The sequence below is a fragment of the Chrysoperla carnea genome, chromosome 3, assembly GCF_905475395.1.
Source record: "Chrysoperla carnea chromosome 3, inChrCarn1.1, whole genome shotgun sequence".
In the NCBI taxonomy this organism is placed as follows: domain Eukaryota; kingdom Metazoa; phylum Arthropoda; class Insecta; order Neuroptera; family Chrysopidae; genus Chrysoperla; species Chrysoperla carnea.
This window is the reverse complement of record NC_058339.1, coordinates 4,898,751-4,922,883: the sequence shown is the minus strand read 5'-3', so window position 1 is coordinate 4,922,883 and position 24,133 is coordinate 4,898,751. Positions and strand designations below refer to the sequence as shown.

At 29.5% G+C, this 24,133-nt stretch overlaps 4 protein-coding genes across 4 annotated transcripts; 1 reads left to right on the top strand and 3 right to left on the bottom strand.

Annotated features, from left to right (window-relative positions):
- Window positions 1-3,004: 3,004 nt before the first annotated feature.
- On the bottom strand, window positions 3,005-7,356 carry LOC123296905 (endoplasmic reticulum resident protein 44-like). Its single transcript, XM_044878605.1, has 4 exons — window positions 7,221-7,356; window positions 6,955-7,030; window positions 5,162-5,914; window positions 3,005-3,473 (listed from the first exon to the last, which is right to left on the bottom strand). The coding sequence occupies exons 1-4, from the start codon at window positions 7,275-7,277 to the stop codon at window positions 3,127-3,129; spliced, it is 1,233 nt and encodes a 410-aa protein (XP_044734540.1). The 5' UTR covers window positions 7,278-7,356; the 3' UTR covers window positions 3,005-3,126.
- Window positions 7,357-7,791: 435 nt separating this feature from the next.
- LOC123296911 (endoplasmic reticulum resident protein 44-like) lies at window positions 7,792-9,000 on the bottom strand. Its single transcript, XM_044878611.1, has 2 exons — window positions 8,919-9,000; window positions 7,792-8,384 (listed from the first exon to the last, which is right to left on the bottom strand). Exon 2 carries the CDS (start codon window positions 8,371-8,373, stop codon window positions 8,041-8,043), a length of 333 nt encoding a protein of 110 aa, XP_044734546.1. The 5' UTR covers window positions 8,374-8,384; window positions 8,919-9,000; the 3' UTR covers window positions 7,792-8,040.
- Window positions 9,001-14,890: 5,890 nt separating this feature from the next.
- LOC123296909 (endoplasmic reticulum resident protein 44-like) lies at window positions 14,891-15,805 on the bottom strand. Its single transcript, XM_044878609.1, has 2 exons — window positions 15,659-15,805; window positions 14,891-15,323 (listed from the first exon to the last, which is right to left on the bottom strand). The coding sequence occupies exons 1-2, from the start codon at window positions 15,789-15,791 to the stop codon at window positions 14,977-14,979; spliced, it is 480 nt and encodes a 159-aa protein (XP_044734544.1). The 5' UTR covers window positions 15,792-15,805; the 3' UTR covers window positions 14,891-14,976.
- A 1,267-nt stretch (window positions 15,806-17,072) lies between these two features.
- Window positions 17,073-17,772, top strand: LOC123296910 (endoplasmic reticulum resident protein 44-like). Its single transcript, XM_044878610.1, has 2 exons — window positions 17,073-17,198; window positions 17,269-17,772. The coding sequence occupies exons 1-2, from the start codon at window positions 17,099-17,101 to the stop codon at window positions 17,601-17,603; spliced, it is 435 nt and encodes a 144-aa protein (XP_044734545.1). The 5' UTR covers window positions 17,073-17,098; the 3' UTR covers window positions 17,604-17,772.
- Window positions 17,773-24,133: the final 6,361 nt, after the last annotated feature.

The window sequence follows — 24,133 nt, the reverse complement described above, 5'->3', positions numbered from 1 at the left end:
AATTAAAAATTGCACAAAAAATTATAAAATTGTATTTATTATAGTTTCAAAAATAAAAGTGGATTCTGACCGTCTTAATTCTCTCGAATATATTCAAGTAGTTGCGTGGTAAGTATTAAATTAAAGTATAAGTTAAAAATTTAATGAGATGGATGTGCCTGTTTTTTATTGCATAACAAATCAAATCTTGGTGGAATGTTTGAAACTGCTGGACGTAAGACCTCTTCAACATTTTTTATCGCTGAACGATATTGGGATTTAATATGTGATAAAGCTGTTTCTTCAGCAATAATACCTAGAAATTTTGTTGATAATTATTTCTCGGGATTATTTCGGCTTTTAGAGATTGACAAAAATAAGTTTATATTTTTTATTAATTCCAATAACATTTCATAATTCATAGTAAATGTTATTCAAGTTATTATAATACTCTTAATAGAAATGCAGGTACAAACAATCTTTCCGAACTAGAAGATTTTATGATATTTATCTACGATAATTGTTATTTTATCTTTATAACAATAATTTTACAAGTTAAAAAACATTTTCTGTTAAATTGTATTTTTACCTCTCGTGACCCCAGAATTTAGCTACGCGACCCCAAATGGGGTCGCGACCCATAGTTTAAGAAGCCCTGTCTTAGAACATAAAATTAAATGACATAAAAAGGGAATTTTTACTAATTAACTCTACGAACTAGAGTTGTAAACATAGATATAAAAAAACCATATAAAACTATGCTGAAATTTGGCGTGATTACCACAACTTAAGAACAGTCCCCGAATCATTCAAACTTTCTCTCTACAACTTTCTTCGAAATTGCTTGGTTTGAAAAACCGCTGCAGGAAATTTTTCGGACACTATGATCTCAAAAGAAAAAATTGTATTATTCATCTCATGCACTTACACACCTTTCTAATCCAATTAATCTACAGAGGGCCAATGTTAAATTTGGCAAATTGCTATCAGAAAACAAAAATTCATTATTATAGACCGTCGCTAATGATCTAGCTGTTAAAAAGCGACCTTAAATAAAATAAAATAAATTTTAAAAAACATTATTATAGAAGAAAACAACCAAGAAACATAACGTTTTATGTTTACGGCTAATCAAGGGCTAAGTTCACGTAATCTTTTCGCAAAGTTGACGTCCAATGCAAAAAAAATTAATGGAAAAGTTCTAGATCTCAAAAAAATGTATCCATTGACATCTTGTAAGTCCGATTTAGATGCGTAGGTACTGAGAAAACTTGAAAAAATTGAGTGAAAATAGTCGTTTTATAATTTGGTTATAACTACTTTCTTTTTCGATTTTAAAGTTGATGTTTGGTGAAGTTATGAGTAATTGGTTCACCAACCTTCAGTTTTTTCTTTAGCAAAAAATGTAGAGAACTTATCGAACTATCTCATTTTTTCGATAAAAAAGCACCTTTGGAAAAAACTTTCCTCTTGGTCAAGGGGTTATGGTATAGCAGTTTTTTGGGGCTTAATCTCTTCGTCTAGACTTCTTCGAGCATGATATATTAGCAGTAAGTGTAATTTGTTAATTTTTGACAGCTTGTTACACACCTTTCTGTAAGTTTGGCACGTTACATTATTTCTTGCAGGAAAAATTGAGTGTTTTTATTAATTATTGGAAGCTCCTCGCATAATTAAATAATATGATTGTTTTAATGTAAATAAAATAACATTTTAATTTCAAGAATTCTTTTTATTTGCAATTAAAATGTTATTGAAATTAATTCTTGAAATTACAAGTGAATTTTACAAAATTTAAAAAAAACCCCGTTAAGGTTTTTCCTTGTAGCTCTTTCCAAACTGAACCGACTTTCTAGAAACATAGCTAAGCACATTCTCCATTAAATTACCTTTCAAACAAAAAAAAATCGAAATCGGATCATCCGTTTAGGAACTACGATGCCGCGGACACATAGATAGCTGTTAAACTTAGAACACCCCTTTTTTATGTGAGGGGTTAATAAAAACGCAAGAAGGTAGTGATATGGGTTAATAAAATGTTAATACGTACAACTGAGGTAAATTAAAATCTATATTTTTTTCCAGAAATCATTGAATAATTTTGAAAATAATTCATAATAAAATGGAATTTTGCTTAGGTAGATGTGGTTATTGGGTTATTTAATTCGAATTTGTATTTTAATTCGAAATAAGGTGATCCTGTCATGTTAAATATTGCACAATGTCAGTTGGGGATTGGGTGTGTGTAACCAGGAACCATAATTACAACATTTTATCATAATTCGGTTATATAAGAAGAAAAATGTTTGAAGAGCATAACCATCCCTGAACAACATCTTAAAGTTTCACTAACTTTCGACCTTTTTCTATCTGAAACTACCTGTCAAGTGTACTAAATAAAATGCAACCATAGACGTTTGAGTAGACCAAACCTGATGTGTAGGTTAGTATTCCAAAGTATCCTTGTAATTATCTTTCTAGGAAATATATCCTTCCAATCAATTATCTGTTAGAAATGATCGCTAATGCAATTATGGTAAAAGCCAAATAATGGCTTTCTCATAGGGCTTCTATAAACAAAATTGTTGCGGCTATTACAGGATACTGGCTATGCGAACTCATTGAAGAAGTGAACTCATTCTAGCCAACCTTTCTTTGAAGACCTTTTCGATTATAAATTCCTTAACGTCAAAACACTCCTACTGCCCTTAAACAACTCCAAAGGGTTCATGTGGTAGTGGCCGAGGTCAGACCAACCCTTTTTCGGTATCACAACAGATCCATTGGTCTTAGTGTGTCCGTCCCCGTGTAATATTTTAGGAGGTACCAACATTTTGATATACAGAATGAGTTTAACATTTCCATTAAATATTATGTAAGAACAGGATCACCTTAAAAAAATAAAATTTAAGACATTAGCAATAAAAATAATAAAAATTTTCGACGGAATTAAATCTCAATCACAACATTTTATGGAACCACAGGAACGAGGCTAAAACAAACATTAAGAATTAAATAAAAAACAAAAAAAGAGAAACATTTTCATTTACAATTATTTTACATTTTTTTTGTCCAATTTAAAAAAAAACAACACACACACACGCACACACATTTCAACGCACATAAACAAAGTTGTATCTCTACATTCTACAATTCGTCACGTAGTAATGTGTATCTGTTCTTGGATGGAGCTAGATTTTTAAACGATGATTCTGGTGGTGTTGTAGGCCGTTTCTCTTTATCTGAACCAATTTCGTTGGTTTCTGTTGGATCATCAGGACCATAATGGAATTCACGATGTAATTTACCCGAGTATAAATCTTGTAAAAATTGTTTTAATCGTCCTGGTTTATCCATTTCCTTAATATCAGGAAACAAATACATATGCCGGAAACTGTCGATTGCTATTAATGGTAAATCACTTTGTGATTTACCCAAATGATGTAATGGATGTGCAAATTTTTTACCATCAGCGGTTAAGAAATTCACATTCTCTGTGAAAAAAGAAAAATATTTATTTAGTTAGAAAATTTACAATTTAACAACACAATTTATAGTGTAACTAGCAGATAGCCGACCGCTTTGCTGGCCAATTTCTCCTTAAAAAACAAAGAGTATCACGTTATAGCCTTCACTTATCCTCTCTTTTGTTCACAATTTTATAGATTTTAATTTTTTTTAAATGAAGTTTTGCCCACATTGAGACTTTCTATATGTTCAATCATTAAATTAACCTGATTTTTATACTTTTTGGATCAAAATTACCCCATTCCAATGAGTTTTATCAAATTCCATTTTTTTTCCGATTTTCTCGATTTTTTCAAAGGGGTACCCCTTAAAAAAATTGCAAAAAATCGAAAATTTTTTTAAATCTCCAATTTTGATAAAACTCAGTATATAAGGTAATTTTGACCCAAAAAGTACAAAAATTGGGTGCTGCCTTTGCTGACTGTTCGAATAGTTTTTGAGTTACGGACTAAAATCGATCCAAAAATTACGATATCTCAGAAACTCTGCACCCAATCATTAAATTAACCTAAGCCCCTTTAGAGCCCCTTAAGGGATGAATTTCCAATTATCCCTTTTTGGTGCTTACTCAACAAATCGCATATTTCTCCCTCTTATCAAAGATAATAATATAAATTAATAAAAAATAAAAATAAACATTTGAATAAATTATAAAAAAATGTAAATGACTGATAAAATAAAAGTGTGATAAAATTTCATGCATTATTAACCATTAAAATAAACAAAGATAAACAAATTAACGTTTTGCGACCTTCGAATTACCTAATAATATATATTGTGGTGTGGTAAGTGTACACGTTGCTAAAACAATCGTAAATTGTGTACTTGGCTGTAACACGTTTAATCTATATGCATTTAATTTAATAAATTACAAAAATTCAAAAATCTTATAATAAATAAATCAAAATCCATATATATATGTCGCAGCAAACTACCTTAATTAGCTATTCAATTAACAGTCTAGTTTTTTTTTTACAATATAACATTTAATGAACTGGCTGGTTGACGCTTAGGCCATTCATAGAAGAGAATGACCACTTGAAGAAAAAAAAAGAGGAAATATCTGACATTAAAAATTGTTTATTTAAAATATAACTTATTGTTATTCGGTAATCATGAGATAAAATAGCGTAACTTAATAACAAAGTACACATATAAATAATTAAAATATTATTTGTTAAGGTAAACTTCCATGGCGGTTAGATCCGCAAAGAAATTTGTTTTTGAAACAAACACATCTATTATTGTAACACTGACTCAAAGCAGGCTTAAAGCTACTTTTACTGGAACTCTGGCCACCAAAAGATGTCTAAAATGTATCTCAAAATCTGAAATTCTTGAAATACAGTCCGCTAGTAGAATGGCGCCGTTGTAGTAAGAAAACAAACCAGTTAATTGAACGGCCAATTAAGCTAGTTGGCTGCGACATATACACAAATTTAATATCAGGTATTTAATCTGACTGATATCAACTTATCAAATGCATCCAAGACTTTTAGTAAATAAATTCGAACAAAATAGAAAAGCAGATTTTGAAAATTGTTTTTTTGTTAATTTTTCAGAAAGCATCACTGAATAAAAAGATCCTGTTCGACCGTCCCTTATCGAGTTTCTTAATATCACTAAATAATGAAAAAAATTAAAAGAAACTTACGTTTTTCTGATAACAGCTCATTTTGGACTAAATCATTAAACTTTTTAATGATTTCCAAGTCATCTGGTGCATGGAATAAAATTAAAAATGGTAATCCTTCTTCCGTCAATTCTTCAGCATTCTCAAATGTGATCTCTCGTACAAGTGGCACACATTTCTCAGATATCCAAATATTCATTTCATCATAGTTCGTTAAACTTCCCATATAAGTCTCATCTGGTTCGTTCGATCGTGCCTTATCCGGTCGAAACACAATAATTGGTGTTCCAGGTGGATGCATTTGAGCAGACGCTTCACCAAATCCAACATGGAACTGACAATCATCTTTTAAATTAGTGGCAACACGTCTAAATGTGTTATACTCAGGCATATCACGTCGATCGAAGTATCCAATTATAATACGTTTCTTAGAATCTAAATCAGTGAGTTCACGTATTGTTGCGAACTCTTTAATTGGATCTTCTAATTGTTTTTTAACAAATTCTGTAAATGCTTCCGCTGATCGTTGGCCACGATATTCTCGTTTTGTTGGTTGCCCATTACGTATAACTTTAAGCGTTGGATATTTTGTGATGTGAAATCGTGTCGCTACAGAACTTTCTTTATCACAGTCTACTTTTCCCATTACTACACGCCCATTTTCTGGAAATTCAGCGGCAACACGATCTGCCGCATCATCGAATATTGGTTGAAGCATATTACTAAACCTACACCATTCTGCATAGAAATTTATAAAAACTAATTCATTTGAGGCTGTAAACAAATTATAAAAATGAGTTTTATTACGAAATTTATGTGAATGGTCTCAGTCAAAATAAACACCAGTCAAATCTTAGGATAATATTTGGATAAGTCTAAAATAACCTGTAAATCATCATCAATGACATATCAAAAGTTTTCCTTAATCCTTACTTAAATTATAAATTCGAAAGTAACTCTGTCGCAATCAAGCCTAAACTACTGAACCGATTTAATTGAAATGTAAAGATAGTTTAGAGCCTGAAGAAGGACATTGGTTACTTTTTAATACGAAAAAAGGACTGTAAGGGGTTGAAATAGGGAATGAAAAGATTCTGCTTTAAAAACTTAAAAATTTCTGCAACGATTAAGCTCAAATTTTGACACAATATACAACCAGGTTCAAGGATTGATTTTACCTATTTTGATTATTTGAGAAATTGAAAGGTGGGGCGTGAAAGTGAGGATGAACAATCGATTATGCTACAAATGCGGTTTTTTCCTTGAAACTCTCTCTAAACCTTAGAACACTCTCCATTAAATTATCAAACAAAAAATCACAATCGGTTCATCCGACAGACACGGCACACACACATATAGCCTTTAAACATCGAAAATCCCTCTTTTGGCGTTGGGGATTAAAAATACAAAACTTTCATAGAATTTTTTCTCTATTGGTCTGGCTCTTGATTGGAGTAATTAATAGATACTAGCCGTGTGAATTTAAGATACAATTAACGGTATTTTGACGTGGGTGAATACAAAGATATACATTTAATTTATCATTGATGGTCGTAAATTATAAAATCACGTAGTGAACGGAAAATAATTTCCGGTTTTTTATTATTTTTACGAATGACTTAACGCTTAAACGATTTAAAAAAATGCCTATCCCTGTTTATATAACTTTTGATACCGAATTTTTAACATAAGCCATAGTAACTTTTCGATATGTCATTAAAAAAGATAATTAAATTAAAGGTTTCTCAAAGGAGAATTCATCCTAAGTTTGAATATTTATTTTGACTGCAATATACAATCATATGTGTTCATACCTAAAGTCATATCTAAATTTTGGGCTGTTAATTGAACAGCTCCACTGTTTGTTGGATGATAATATATACATAATACCTAAAAAAAACCAATGATTTCATTCAATACCAAATATTAAATTACATTATTATTTGGTCATTAGCAATCCAAACAATGTCGTGGCAATTCTGGCAAGTACAAAAATAAATACCAAACTGACATTTAAGTAGGTATATAAAAAAAAATCATCAATCAATTTTTGTGACTGAATTGATAAAAATTGACTTACCAAGCTAATTGAAATTAAAAAGTTTTTTATATGTACACTTTGGTGCATATTAACCATTTACTTGAATAATAATTACACTTATAATATAAATACCGACTAACTCGAACACGTTATGACAAGACTCTATGCAAGTAGGAAAAAATTGAAATTATAAATCACTTTTAGTTACTTTTTATATTTTTCTATTTGTTTCTAATTTTGATTCATGTTGAAGCAGGAAATATATTTTTATGGATATACCGACTGTGTGTTATGTGTACTTAACATGAATAGATGGCAGCACCTATGTAATGAATTAACAGGTTCGATTCATTGATAAATTGTTAAATAAATTATTGAAAAATTTAATTTATTTATTTTATTTTTCTGTAGCCCCTCAAACAACCTAATCAAAGTTTGTGAACTTGAGCGCTGATCGCAACTTTGTCAAAAATTGAACTACCTTTTCAAAATTTTAGGCTAGACGCTAGAGAAATAATATGAACATTTAATTTTGTACATTATGTAGTTTATATAACACATCTGTAATAAAATTGCCTATAAAAAAAGAAAGTAAATTACTAATGTTTATCACTATTTTAAGTTGTTTTTTTTTATCACACTAAGCGTTATTAGCCGTTATTGTCCATGATATAATTATAATAAAAAACGACTGTGCGTTCTCAGGATCACTCGCGTCATAGGCATCACTGGCTATACACCGAATAACTTCGTATACTCTCCATTACAGCACTCTACACTGGAAATTCATGATATCATATTCGAAAGGCATACTCGGGAAAGTTAAACTTTCGATAAACGTATTACAAAAAATATTTTATCATTGCCATGAATGAGTGTCCCGTAAATCAAAATTAGGATCTTCTAAACATTTTTCAATCAATTTCACAAAGTTTTCCATAGTTCTTCTACCACGATAATCACGTTTTAAAACTTTACCATACGAAGCAACTTTTATAGTTGGATAATAACCAATTATGAAGTTTTCTTTAGTATTAACTAGTCTCTTTTCATCATTGCAATTTATCTTTCCCAACACTACTATCCCGGGATCTGGATATTGTTTAGATATAATCGATGCAAGTTGTTCGAACACTACAAGTACTGATTGTGAAAAGCGACACCAATCTGTGTAAAATACTAGCAAAACCATACGATGTGATTCTGAAATAATAAACCAGGCAATTAATAAAGTTTTCGGGCAAAGAGAACGTTAGAGATAGAACAAAAATTTAAATGTAAAAACTGTTCCTTATAAAAATATAGATAACTTTCGTTTTTAACATTTTTTCGGAAAATTGGCAGCTAAGTTCAACTAGTGGTCTTGTGAAAGATTCTTGAAAAACGAAAATAATTAAAGAGAATACTTTCAAAATGTTGGAAATTTTCGAAAAACAAAACAAACGGCGGCCCAAAGGTCACTATAATTGAGTACGCTTTTTTAAACTTTTCTAATTTATTAAAAAAAAATGCAAACACTGTCATTCAAAACTTTCTAAACAGAGTATTTCAACAATTAACTAAGCAAATTGTTTGCTTTAACTTGTATCTGTATTTTAACGCCATGAAATAGTATCCGCCATGTTATTACGTCCTACGGTTGTGTAATCTAAAGAGTTTAAATTATAAACAATTAAATTACAAAATATCAGCGTGTTTGTAAATATGAAAATGTAATTTGGACTGTACAGCACTTACCAATTATTCTATCGATAGTGTGTATTGTTACTTGAATCACTTGTGCATTGTTAATTGTGTTGATATCAAAATTTTGATTATTTTTATTTTGTTTCTTCTTTTTTGATTTTTTTGGTTTCCTTCCCATTATTTTTGCTTAGAATTAAAATAATAGACTGGATATTTCAACTTATTACTTGTTACTAATATAGTCATCAAATAAATGAAACAAAAATACGTATTACAGTTACTTCTTTTAAAATTTCATTATATTGCGTAATTTTTACAATAAATATTATGCAAAGTTTCAAACCAATTGTTAAATCAAAGTACGTGAAAGTATTAATAGATGGCATTAAAAATCTGCTAGATATGGTTGTCGTAATTGAAAGGCAAGCTTTAAGCCTTCCTTATCCCATCCCTTAATTCCGAAACTTATCCGATTAAACAACCACTGTACAAACTCCCCCTATTGGAGAAATAAAGAACTTCCTCTCCTTGTGGTGGCTTATCGTGTCTTTGGTATAATTCCCATTTACCAATCCTTATTACCACCCTTTTTTTCCTTTGAGTTTGTATCCCGTTATTCAAAAATCCCGGTGTTTGTTGATTGTGGCCTTGACAAGAACGATGCCGTTTATGGTTCTATTTTTGTCAATTCCACATTTAATAATTACCTGGACTCCATTCTTCCTAATTATACATTCATCTTTACAGACGCCTCCAAGTTGGACGCAGACGCACGTGTGGGAGTTTCGTATCATTGTTCCTCTAGCGCACATTCTGCCTCTTTAAGCATATCAAAATTTTTTTCCATCTTTTCAGCAGAATGTGTAGCTATTTTGGAAGCACTCTCATACGTGGAGTCTGAGGGTATCAGAAAAGCAGCTATTGTATCTGACTCACTAAGCTCCCTTTCCCTTCTCAAACAAAATTCCATCTCTTCCAAAACTCCATTTCTTATAGTATTGATAAAAAACACCGTACTAAAACTAATTCAAAATCGTTTCTCCGTTGCCTTTGTGTGGTGTCCATCACACATTGGTATACGTGGAAACGAGTTTGTTGATATGTTGGCTAGGGACGCAGTTCAAAATGGTGCAGAAGATAACTCACCACCACCAGCACAAGATCTTTGGGCCGTCTGCAGAAAGTCTATGTTGAATGATTGGAACCAAATATGGAGAAATTCAACAAAAGGTCGTAAACTATATGCACTACAGCCTGCTCCAGCACTTCAAACATGGTTCCATGAATGGGATGTGGGCAGGAAAAATATTACAATGATTGGCCGCCTCAGAACGGGGCACAACAGTTTACCCGCTCATCTACATAAAATAAACGTTGTCCCCGACACAAATTGTAGATGTGGCTACCCATACTGCGACATAAATCACGTCATCTTCGCCTGCCCACTCTTTAATCAACATAGACCAATGCTCCTAAGCTCCTTAGCCCGTATGGGTGTTTTTGGTCCTTACTTTATACCCCATCTCCTATCCTTAAATAATTATGATATCCTCTCTACAATTTGTAGCTTCCTTAATAAGACCCAACTCCCAATTTAAACATAAATAAAGTGTTTTTTGTGTATCTTATGTAAAAACCCTACATACTTTCTCTATTGTAAACCTTTCCGTGGCCCCCAACCTATGTTATTATTGTTAACCACCTTTGTTAAAAGTCTCGATGGGCCCCGACGACGAACATCCTTCTAATCTCCTTTGTGTCCCCGTCTCTATAATTACTTATAATTTCTTCTTATTACTCTATAATTATTCCTTCAATTAATAAGAATTTCCCTTTTTGTTTTCAAATTCCAAAGTCCTTATTAAGAATATACATTATTATTTGTTTGATTTTTTTTTTATTCTTGATTTTTTTTTTTTTTCTCGAATTAAAATTTTTTTTTAGGACTTAGTAGAATATTATATATTGTTTCATTTTTTTTTAATGACTTTGTAGAATATTACATATTGTTTCAATCTTTCTTTTAAGTTTTGAATTGTATTTTAATTGTACTTTGTTAATGGCTGTATGGCAATTGCTGAAGCCAGTTTTTAAATAAAAAAAAAAAAAAAAAAGCTGCCGAATCTATACAAAACAAAGTAAACTTTGTCCGCCCAGAGCCCGCCACGGTATTTTAAATATTTTAGTTAAATTTATTACCCTTTCTTCTGAAAAGTATTTTTTTATTTTTGAGGAGAAATACTTTATAATAACATCAAGTAGCCAATAATATGTATATATTCATTACCGATACAATCTTCTATCTTCTGTTAATCAAATACATATTCCCTTTGTCATTTCACTTTTGAATACACAAACCCTACATATATACTGTCTCTCTCATTTACTTATAAACATAAATTACATATCTCACTCATAACAAAATCACACACATATATAAATTTTTATTTATTTTTGAAACATTATTATGTTTTGTATTTTTTAACTATTGAAAGAAATATGTATGTACTTGTACATTTCATTTTACTGTCTTATCTTATTATCTATATTATTTTGGAAAACAAATTACAGGTTCGAATTTTCATGTCTCTGGGAATGCGGGCATCAATAATTTCTGGAATAATGCAATTTAAATAAAATGCTTGCAATTTTGGAAGCATTACAATCTTCCAAAGATCATTATCCCTAACGATTTTTTTGACTGCAATTTCTTTTCCATTATAAATTACCAAATCGCATAATACACTTTTTGTAATATTTAATTGCCCTTGTATTTGATAATAGTAGGGGTAAAAAGCTTACCGGTTTTTATTTCCCTCTACAGTGTAACATTTTTGTTTATTTGTGGCCAAAATAGCTTATTAACGAAACGAAGCATTTAATGTCTACAATGTCTTCGGTCCCAACCAAACCACCGGGACTGACCCAAGACAAGGATTTTCAAAATCAATAAACAGGCCGCATTTTTCAACTTCTACATTATTCTGTATTTCATACAGATTTAATGCCACCGTTTCATTGATACGACCATATTCCATTGATTTTGAAAATACTTACTCCCCCATTTAGTAAATTTTCAACTAAATTATGTGAGGAAGTTGTTTCTTTACGATTAATCAACATATTTTTGTGAAGTTTTTGCCATTTTGCATTGTCATGTTGACCCCTTGTTTCTTCCTCCACTTTTTTTTTGATGGTACGTTGTTTTTTAATCGTAAAAGAAATGTTTTTGCTTCCTCTAACATGGCCTCTTCACAAATATTTGGTTGGGAGTTATAAGGCCCGTAGTTTTTATCAGGTTCTTTTCATAGCTTTATTGGCCGTTTTGATAAATACTTTACTAAATGTTTTACCAATGATCGTGCATTCAGGTGAAGATGGGCCTAAATGGCAACTAGGTCCACTTGTATGCGATAGAGCAGCGTCAACGCTACGCATTTCATATCCACCTCGTTTCGTTAAGCTTGTCCTCTTCCCCTCATTAAATTTGGACACTAACGACAGGTATCTATAAAAAACAATTAAAATCCTTCCACTCAAATGCTTTCTTATAATTATTTAGTTTCCAGTTTAATACCATACCTCTCTGCTTCATTGGTTGATTCGTCGAAAGCTACACGATCTGCTTTCCTAATAATGGGGTCAAATATTAACAGGCCCAACTTTATTCAATTCCCAATACATAAGAGAGAGTAATATATCTTTATTATGCGATGAAAAGGAGCGACGTCAAATAGTTATTATTTTTCTGTAAACACTCCTTCTTATCATACCTGTGTTGTGTAGGTGGAGGTACAAATATCATACTACATTATTTTATAACACACAACAAATATTCATTGCATTTTGTATATGCATACAACATTGTGTGTATTCTCTTATTATTCTTTTATTGAAAGCGTTTTTCCCTCTTATAATGAAAAGAAAGAAAAATTTTGAAATTTTCATTCACCAATTGGATAGGAATGCTATTTTATTCCATTTAATTAAATATGAATTTTTTCGAATTTAATTATATATTCGTTTTGAAAATGAAAATTGGGGAAATTAATGAAAATTTTGAAAAATCAAGTTAGACAAAAGGAGTAGATTTGAAAGTAGTACAACATATCCAAATTTCAAATTGAAATAATATTTGGTTCAAGAGATTGGTAGGAAAAACCATCAAACGATTTTTTCGAATACAATTTCTTTTCCATTATAAATAACAAAGTCGCAGACTGCTTGATAGGTAATATTTAATTGCCCTTGTATTTAATATTAAAAGAGATCCGCATCAACCTGAAATGGTTTTAAATGGACTTTAGTAAAATAATTTATATACAATTCTTGATTTTATAAGCTTACCTTATTTTAGATCCCAATTATAATTTAAAAGTTCATATCAGCATTTATTTCATATAAGTTTAATTTTTCTTACCAATGTAAAATTTGTAAATGAGCTCATGCTGTGTGTCGTGAAGCGACCCTCATAATTTTTGAAATATAAATGTGGATTCATAATTTAATAAAAAACTAACCGATAAAACAAATTAGCTTATCAATTTCTAAACAAAAGGTTCAGGAGATGCTGAAAATTTTCGTCCTTTTTGCCCTAAAACTAACCGTTCTCGAAATATAGCCATTTTCCCACTTTCACATGTAAGTTAAAAAATACGTATTCGACCAATAAACACAATAAAATTTAAAAAAAAAAATCATTATGGGTATAACATTTTCCAAATTCTCGAGTTTTCCCAAAATTTTGCATTGATGTTATTTGGAAAAACATTACAAGCAAGAGGTTTATGAGATGCCCAAGTTGTCCGTCTTACTCTATAATTTTAGAAACTGAAAAAATTTAAGATAATTACCTTGAATTGGACTGAACTAAACGGCTAGTAGACGCTTCAATATCAGGGAAAGTTACATTTTCAGTCGAGCTAATAAATTATATTATATAAAATTTGTTTTAAAAAATTGATTTAAAAACATACCTAAAAGTTTTCTGTGATCGAAACTAAACGTCTATTTATAAAAAAAATATTATTAAATTATGGTTAAAATAATTAGGTTATTAGAATAGCAGTATAATGTACACACCTTCTATATAAAAATCCACGTCAAAATAAAACACTTTAAAATAAATTTACACAAAGCTTCTTCTTTAACTCTTTAACAAACTGAAAATTTTTGACACTAAAAAATGAAAATATCACTTAAAACTCAGTGGCACTAGGAAAAGATAAAACAAACCATATTCTATATAGACAGGCATACAAGTTTAAACAGACCTAACTAAACGAGGAGAAATTGAATACGCATACACACACAACGTTTTATTGCTTATATTGTAGATAGGAAGGAGAATTGTAAAAATATATAAAATTGAAAGTATTTTTCCTACCAATAATGAAAAGTAAAGGAAAATTTTGAAATTTTTGCAAATGTATACTTTGCAAATGCTATTTGCTATGTTAAGGCTATCTCGAATTTTTTCGAATTTAATTATATATTCGTTTTGAAAATGAAACTTGGGGAAATTAATGAAAATTTTGAAAAATCAAGCTAGACATAACAGGTAGATTTGAAAGTAGTACAACATATCCAAATTTCAAATTGAAATAATATTTGGTTCAACAGATTGGTAGGAAAAACGATCTAAAATTTAATACATTGATAAAAAATATGTATAGAACACCCTTAAGACGTTCCCAAAACTTTAAAATATTTTTCATGCTTTTAACTAATGAATATTAGTTTTTCAAATTAATCTTAATAAAATTAGCCCTTTTTACATACGCTTTTTATACAAGATTTTTTGCCAATTAACTCAGCCAATTGTTTGTAAGTTATTACAATTGATTTATTAAAGAAGCATTTTTCATTTTAAATTATCTATTTTTGGAGCTTTGGAGTTTTGTTATTTAATTTAATAAATTAAGTAAAAAATTAAAATTTATGTCAAAACACAGCTTTATTATGACAAAAAAAAATTAATAAAATTAATACATAATTTTTATTTATACGTATGGTGGGTTGCGTGCATTCATATTGCCATAATCACAGTTCTCATATCACGAATAAAAAATAATAAAAATATCAAATATCAATAAATTGTTATCTTTATCTACTTTATCCAAGAGAGTGTGTCCAGCAAATCAAATTCTGGATTTTTAATGCATTCTTCAATTAGTCGCACAAAATTTTCAATATTACGTTCGCCTTTAAAATAACTATGTTTTACTTTTCCATTTTGAACAATTTTGATGGTGGGATGAAAGCCAACAATAAACTTTTCTCGATTATTTGCTAATTTAGGTTGTTCATCACAATTAATTCTACCTAAAACCACGTTAGGATACTTTTTTGAAATTAAAGTTGCAACTTCTTTAAATATTGGAATTACATCTCGTGAATAACAGCATAAACAGTGACAATCCGTATAAAATAGAAGAAGAACCAATTCTTTGGATTCTGAAATAAGAAATAATTAAATAATAAAGGGCGTTAAATGTTTCATACAACATCGAAAAGAATTTTTAGCTTTTCAAAATTATTTTTTCTTAAAATTTTTAATTTAAGAATAAAACAAAATGTATATGTATCAAATATGGTGGAAGCAATGGGAAAATCATGACGCCACAGCCTTACCATGCATTGTCATTCAAACTAAATGAGCATGCAAAATTTCAGCTCAATCGGAAATCGGAAAGTGGATCAAATTTGACTTGCAAGATTTGATTACAGACAGACAACGGGACAAGAGAAACTAAATAAAAGCTTGTAAATATGTATATAAATTTTCTTACCAATAATCTGATCGTAGTTATCGCCAGTTATCTTAATAACATTACTGTTATCAATATCAACAAGAGGTTGATTGTTGGGCTGATTAGTAGACTTATTGCTACAAGCAACACTTATTCCTGTTTTGTTACTCATGTTGATTGTTGTTAACAATTACACTTGTTTTTGAATAATGTAACGTTGTAATAAATTCATTTGATATTTATATGCATTATTTAAAATGAATTACAATCAATTGCACAACGATTAAAATGTTATGTAATGTTACAATATATTACAACCGAATAATGTGTAGTAGCTTTACCATCATTAAATTATGATCAATATTAATACATTAACGGTGAAATATCCGGTAGGAACTATGTTCTTTTCGTTATAAATTATGTACTATTAAATAACGAGCACAAAGAACGAATGATAATAAAATTGTATTTAGTAATTTTTTTCAAGTATTCGTTTGATATCAAGCTATGAAAATAGATATTTTCTTATTAATTCCGACATTATAAAAATAATGATTTTAAAATTTTATTTCAAACGCCATCTGTGAACGGAATTATAAGAAGTTACCAAAGATCAGAACCAGTTACTTAATTGTATAGCTTTATTTATTATTACATAGGTGTCGTTTTTTGTTACAATATATTTTGGTCTAGCCACTCAATCCGCAAATAAATCAAAAAAGTGCGATAAGGAACATATTTCCAATAACTTAAAGCATTCCACGTTTTGTTATTTTCTCAGGAAATGCTTAAGGTAGTTCATATCAGCTGGTGCGAGTTCTTAAATATTCAAGATCAAAGGTCCTGGAAATCAATTTTTTGAGATTATCTCCTTTCTTTTGCTTTCAATCGCTTTAACATTTATTATAAAAGTTGTAGAGGATAAAATTTGCTTAAAATTTTACTTGCTTTTTTTTTTGTACATTGTACAGTTTTTTAAATAGATGGCGCAGAAGATGGAGCGCTCCGCTTAACGTACTTCAGTACTGGGTCAATATTTATAAATATAAGGTATGCCGTTTTTTGAGATTTCTCGAGAAGACTAATGCATTTAAACTCGAAATTTAACATTGAATAATTAATTTGAGACCTCGGTGATCTCGCTAAAACTTTGATAATTGATTTGTATGTATTTCAACACATTTAAAAAAAAAAGCCTTTATTCTGAAGTTGCTTCTTGCTCATACATCCTTGAAAATGCTCGTTGATATATTTTTAAACTATAAAAACTTCAACCTATCCAAAAAAAAAAAAAAAAAAATTAATCTACCGGCTTGCAGTAGTGTGTCTGCAGTGCACACAATATTAGTAAACATTGGATAATTTATAAACAAATGTTACGCAATATTTTGTAAAATTCTGCTATATAAATAAAATCAATGTCAAACTTTGTTATTAGTTTAGTTTCATTTGTTGTACGTTTTACATCGATTACATCGAATGGGGAATTATTGGTCAGCAGAACCAACAAATTGTACAGTTGAACCTGTGAATAGTTATCTATACGAAATCACCATTGAAAATTATCAAGAAACTATTGGTACGAATACACTTTTATTTTCAATGATTGTGTACTTTATTGAACCGATTTTACGTTTATAAATAATTAGCAAAACATGAAGTAGTTTTACTGTACATCTATACATCATGGTCATGTGAATACGATCATCCAATATTTGAAGAAACAGCAAAACGTGTTCATCAATTATATCCGAATGGAAATGTTTTAATTGGACGGATTAATGCTGAAACGGAACCGTATTTAGCAAAAAATAAAAAACGTAATTTTAATGTGAAATTTTTCCCATTTGTAAAATTATTTTACAATGGGAAATCGAAAGGAAATGATTATAGAGGTAAACGAACTGTTGAACATTTCATTCAATTAATTGAAGATGTATTCAAAAATCCTAAATTAAAAGTGGACGATTATAAATGGGAATAACTTGAAAATAGAATAAGAATTGTTTTGGTAGCAAAAATGTTAATGGATAATCTTGGTTTTTTGGTAATTTTGAAGATTGGCCAAAAAAATCGCTTTTTGGTAATCCTAAACTTGCCTAAAAGTTTAATTCCACGGTCTTAGAAGAACAAGAACTTATAGTGCAACTCGAATTCGCCTTTTTTTTGAGAATTGATAATTTCGTAAATCATTTTTTTTAAGTTTTGGTAATTTTTTTGTTAGTATTATTTTTATTTTATTGTATTTGTAACTTTTGGAAAAATATATCTTCAAATTTTATTATTTTCTAAGTAATACATACGTTTTTATATTCTACATCACATCTACCCGATTGGTTGGACGATTTCGAAAACTACTGAATGGATTTTAATGAAACTTTACAATAATATAGCTCATACATCAGAATAACACCTACGCTATAATTTATAAAGGTAGCAGTTATCCGTACGCTTCGATGGATAATTTCTTTTTTAAAAGCAGAATAATATGGTAACATACCAAAAACTAACAAAATTTGGAGGGTTATGTATATGGTGATAAGTTAGATCGTCCAGCAAACGGACGAATCACTGCTAGTCACATCATAAAGTGGCCTTTAAGTGATCCAAAAGTCTCTCGCAGACGAATCGTTTGGATTTTACAAAAAATAAATAGCTATTATGTCGTATAACTAAAGAAGTATTACATGAATGTTTGATTAAAAAACTAATACCAATTAAGACAAAAAAAACGTCCCAATTAAACGAAAACAAAAAACTTTATGTGCCATCTTTTAAATATCATTTGAATCATTCATCAGTTGCTAATGTAGCATTTTATTATTAGTAGATTTAATCTAGTAGAGAATACTCACGTACAGATGTCAGCACTGCTAATATGAGGACTAACTTGTTTGAATGCTTTACAAAACCAACACGAGATGGTGTACAAAGTATTAAAGCACAGTAGCAAAGCTTTGTTCCTTAACAACGTTTAATTTAAAGGCTCAAAATTTTTTTGTAGATAGATTTTACTCAAAGAACATGAGTTTAAAATTTCATCTTAGATATCCATGCAAATTTTTAAGCAAACAATCAATGAAAATCAGTATCAAAAACGATATCTTATGGAGAAATCTCAAAAAAACGACATATTTTGAAAGGTTTTGATAATTTTAACCTGGATTGAATGAAAAAAAAAAAAACTTTTTAATAGAAAGTAAACATATAAGCAATGACATAGAAAAAAATACTATCTCCATTCATAAAAAGGATGCACGAGCAGGCTAGATTTAGATCTTTCTTTACTTACATTACGATTCCGTAATCAACACTTTTTAGACATGGCATTTCAACAATTAACTCAGTTAATTGTGTATTTTCACTTGTTATATTTAACTATTAGGTAATAAAGTATTAACGAATTTAAGAAAAGATTTTGTAAAATATAGATGAAAACTTGTATATCCACCTGTTTTTAAAAACGACCTAATCAAACAATTATAACAGTTTCAAATTACCATATATTACAGATTACGTATACTTACTTAAAAAATAAATTGTTAAAATCAACAACACCGACCTTTTTTTTATATATATTTCACAAAAAATATAAAAAAAAAAAAACTTTATTATATCTGAGCAATTTAATCGATTTAACTAAGCGCAAATAATCGTCATACAAATTTTGCAACACAAAAAAAACTAGTCATTTATTTGTTATAAAGAGTGACTATTGTAATATTTGTATTTATTCTGGAGAATTTTTTCGATAATATATATCGAATGTCAAGTGTATATGTTTTTTCCCATGATAATAAAAAACTGCTAACTTTGGGTAAGTGTGTTAAATAGCGAATATTTTATGGTTCGATTTAAAAACAAGTTGTTAAATAATTAATACATACCTACTTGAAAGTTCGTGAGTGGCTTCGTTTTGACGAGCCTACCAAACTTCTCTCTGCGTTTTCAAATAAGCAAGATATCGTCATTATTAAGTTATCAGCCATAGATAAAATATTGTAGTGGGAACTATCGGCCTGAAGAAACGTGGTATGAAATTTGTCGGACACTGTGACAAATGAATTCAGCAAAAATGAACCATGTACGTATTGAAAAAGAAAAATACTTAAGTACCGTACGTTCGAGGTGGTAGATAAGCTCATAGATATCACTTCTGGTTGAGAATTCTCACTGTATGGACAGAAAAAAGTAAAATTGGTTTTTGAAAATCTTTAGAAGTACGCAGATATGAACGTTTAAAACTGTTAATTAAGCAAAGAGGAAGATACTTGTGACGTCATTGTTGAGTATCGCCATAGAAATTACATTTAAAACTCTGTTTTGCAAGAAAGAGACAGGCAACAATCTTTGAACGCTTATAACTTCTTCGTGTTTTAATCAATATAATTTAACTTTCAAATTTTGTTATGGTATCAAGTCTGCTTTTTTCCCCATTTTTATGGGTTTTATGTGGCAAATTCGATATTAGTATCTACCCAACTTAAAGGGCCAAATACCGCATCCTTTTGAAAAATTTTTACTGTCAAGCATAATCTATCATTGAAATTTTCATTACCTACCTACGTATATTTCCTGGCATATTTTATATTAAGTAAATATAAGCCTTTTTTATGAAACCGTTGGAGTTAAGTCAAATTGACTTTTTTCCCCGGTACGGAATACTAAAAATACCTAATAATAAAATATTGCCATAAAAAATTGGTAAATAAATGTTACGAATTTTTCTATTATTATGTAACATTTGAATTACTTATAAAAAAAAACCGACCCTTAACATTTAGTATGAGGGTGTTTTGTTAATAGAAGAGATAACTGATTCATTTGCTATTCAATTTTATACTAGTGTAGGTTGTAGGTCTTTTTGTAGGCTACTTTTATTACTTAGCCTTTTTTTATGCTATACCTTTGAAATATTGTTCGCGCGGCTATACAATTTCTATCACAATTGAATATACTATTTTTTGTACACCTGATTTTTTTTGAAGCTTGTCTTTACGTTATGCATAGGTACATGTAGAAAAGAACAAATTTCACTTGTTAATATTAATAAATTTTTCGATTTTAATTGTAACGATTTTCTAAAACTACAAGGTTTTTCACTTGAAAGTTCTCAAAAATTGCTTTTTCTATATTCTCTAGCTGAAAGTACTTACTGGCCAAATTTGATATGCCCAGAAAGAAATATTTTTGTGGTTTGTTATTTTTTAAGGCATAGCAACAAGTTGTAAAATTGTCAGTAGTGTGGAATATTTATATAAAATCAAGGTTGAGAATTTATTTTAGAAACAAAAAATACTTTTAAAATTTGCCCAACGACCGACCCTTCATTTTAAACCCCCGTTAAACCCTCGAAAATGGTCAGTACAAATTTGAAAATTCAACATATAAAAAAAGGGTAATTTTTACCACCAAAATAAGGCAAAATAAAAAAAAGTCGTGGATAGAGTTTAGTGCGAACATTTTTTTTGTCGGGTGTTTTCTCTCTCTTGAAAAGATCTCTTAAAACTTGAAAATTATCATGAAAAAATAAAAAATTAAAACAGTTTTGTTATAAAACTTAAATATAATCTTTCCACTTTTGTAAAAAAAAATTATTCTTTTTCGAAATTCCAATTATCTTTTTAGATGAACAAGGATATCCTTATTCTTCGTCACTGCCCATTTGGTTCTCAAACTGTATCTCATTTTTATTAAAAAACCTCGAATGGGATTATACATATATTTATGTTTCAATTTGGTATAATATTCGTGGTAATATATTTTTTTGGAAACTATAGATGACCCGGTAAACTTCGTTTAACCAACAATTTATTTAATTGTAACTATTGATCAGCGATTATTAATCTTAATTAACCAGCAGCTCCAATTCATTGAGAGCTATACTATACTTAGCCTGCCCGCTAAGTCCGTTAAACCAGCCCGACCGCTAAACAGAAATTTAACTACTATATCTTGGACAGGCTTTCGTCCTTCGGTCTGGCTGAAGCTTTTGGCAGTAGAGCTTGTTGCGCTCGAATATAGCTCTAAAGAATACCTATGCACAGTACCTAAATAATAATTAATAAAACCTTAATAGATACTATTAAAATACCTGTTCACAATATCTACATAAATATGGTGGGAGCGCAAATAAATACATAGTACATATGAAGATGCAATATAATGCATAATTTATATGCGTTTCCGCCATTTATTGCATTTAATTTTTTATAATGTTCTGCTCAACTTCCTTTATTCTTTTCTTTAATAAGAACCTTCTTCTGACAATAATAAACACTTAACACAAAAAAAAAGAATTAGCGAAATTGTTCCAAAATTAGCGCAAATATATAGATTATTGTTGTCAGGCTAAATTTCACCTTGTTTGAAATATACTGCTCAACTTCCTTTATTTTTTTCTTTAATAAGAACCTTCTTCTGACAATAATAAACACTTAACACAAAAAAAAAGAATTAGCGAAATTGTTCCAAAATTAGCGAAAATGTTTAAATTATTCTTGTCTGGTTAAATTTCACCTTGTTTGAAATATAAATTTTTGCAGTCCAACTTACCTCTGTAGAAAACGTGTATTTTCAATAAAAACTATATTCACTTACAAAAATTTACAGTTACAAGACCAAAATTAATGACCACCTTATAATTGGATAGACACAGTAGGTGCAAACAGATAATTATTAGATAAAATCCTTAAAATAAGTTTTTGTGATAGAATTATAACTTAGAACCCTTTTCTCATATAGAATCTTTGGAATCATATACAAAATATACAATTTTAAAATAAAAATATTAGTGTCGTAAATAATTGTAAACTGTGTAAATAAATAAACCCAAAAATGTAAAATAATAAGTGAAGTTAATCTGTAGTTAAGCTTCTGTTTCAATCCAATCCAATCAATTTATTTATTACCCTCTGGCCTATTCACAATATTGCTTGCTGACCTTTTTTACTGTACTGACTCCAAGTGTCGTCACAATCTCTTATTTGTCGGCATTTTGTCTTTTATAGAGATGTGAATATCTTCTACAATAAGATAATACCAAGTAAATTTTCAAATATTAAGAAATCAATACAAAATAGATTAACTTTTAATACCAAGTAAATGATTGGGATTTGTACATAAATATTTTTGTAATAAAAGGTTTAAAATACATGTTTTTTAAAGATTAAAGTTTCGATTTTGTTTAGTTTTATAGAATATATAAAGATACCTACCATACCCATATAACTTTTACATGAAAATTAGTCTCTTTTATGATTTCTTAGAATTAAATTTGTATAAAAATTCTAAATTAATTTCACTACAATGACAAATGCACACTAACGTAGTGTGACCAATGATGGCTCGGGTTCTATGATAGAGCTCAAATTAAAAAAAAAAAAAGTATTCAATGACTAATTCATTTCATATTTCATGAGCATGAGTGAAATCTATCACAGATAAAAAGGTAACCCCACCCTCACGTTGGGGTTTTCAGTGCGTTTCCGTGTGGAATCTCGCAGTGCGGAATTCCGCGTGGCTAAAGACATTCAAAAGAAATAATACAAATATCAACAGTAATTTATTTTCTTTTCATTTATAGGCAATTTCGTTATAGATTTGATATACAAATTACATAGTGATCAAAATTAAATCTAATATTATATCTTTAGTCTGTTTTTTTTTTTTCGTAAACGGTAAATTTTTAGACCGTAAGTCTATTTTTTATCATTAGCTAGCATGATAAGCTTTAAAATGAGAATAAAGGAATAAGGAAGATATCGCTATGTGGCTGAAAATCAGGCTAGAAAATTATATATAATATAAATAACTTGTATAACCAGTTACGTAACGTTATAAAATATATGCGTCTAAGTAACTATGTATAAGTGACTATAAGCCTATATGTGTATGTGATATCAAAAAACTGTATGGGTTTATTGCAGAGCGAATCGATCAATTTGTGGGGTTGGTTATGTCGCACCTACAACGTACGCCTTTTATTTGACTATATATGTATACTTAAAATAAAAAACAAAAAAATTTATATAAATTACAGTAATACTACAATCATCTTGTGTTTTCATCTCTCAAAAAACGAGATAAAATTAAAAAGAATTCAATGAAAACACACGTGGGCCCAACATACAATTTTAAGCTATTTCTACCCAGAAAACTAATAGAAAATGTCTCTTAGATAATTCCCAACAAAAAAAAGTTGTTATTATTATTAATTTAAAGAACTCACTATCCAGGGACCGATCCAGGTGAAACGGCGAGCTGGGTAACCACGTGGAGGTATTCACTAATCACGATAATCGAGACTTAATAAACCAGGGCTATGCCGAAAACTGTGATTCTATGGAAAAATTTATTATAATTTATAAATAAAATAAAAGACTGAAAAGTACCATTGGAATCTATCTATTTAAGCGAAATTGTATAAATTATACATACCTACCCCCTGTATAGGGTATCTTTTTTAAGTTGGCATATGCTTGAAAATAACTTTTATCGGTAAAAATGCACCAA

What these genes read in the sequence shown, in the direction of transcription:
- LOC123296905 (XM_044878605.1), bottom strand. Translation starts at nt 7,277, where the DNA reads ATGGTTAATATGCACCAAAGTGTACATATAAAAAACTTTTTAATTTCA. An exon ending in TTTTAATTTCAATTAGCTTG is followed by an intron (nt 7,031 to 7,220) that starts GTAAGTCAATTT and finishes GGTTTTTTTTAG; the next exon opens with GTATTATGTATATATTATCA. An exon ending in AAATTTAGATATGACTTTAG is followed by an intron (nt 5,915 to 6,954) that starts GTATGAACACAT and finishes ATTTGTTTACAG; the next exon opens with CCTCAAATGAATTAGTTTTT.
- LOC123296911 (XM_044878611.1), bottom strand. Translation starts at nt 8,373, where the DNA reads ATGGTTTTGCTAGTATTTTACACAGATTGGTGTCGCTTTTCACAATCA.
- LOC123296909 (XM_044878609.1), bottom strand. Translation starts at nt 15,791, where the DNA reads ATGAGTAACAAAACAGGAATAAGTGTTGCTTGTAGCAATAAGTCTACT. An exon ending in TAACTACGATCAGATTATTG is followed by an intron (nt 15,324 to 15,658) that starts GTAAGAAAATTT and finishes TTCTTATTTCAG; the next exon opens with AATCCAAAGAATTGGTTCTT.
- LOC123296910 (XM_044878610.1), top strand. Translation starts at nt 17,099, where the DNA reads ATGGGGAATTATTGGTCAGCAGAACCAACAAATTGTACAGTTGAACCT. An exon ending in AAATTATCAAGAAACTATTG is followed by an intron (nt 17,199 to 17,268) that starts GTACGAATACAC and finishes ATAAATAATTAG; the next exon opens with CAAAACATGAAGTAGTTTTA.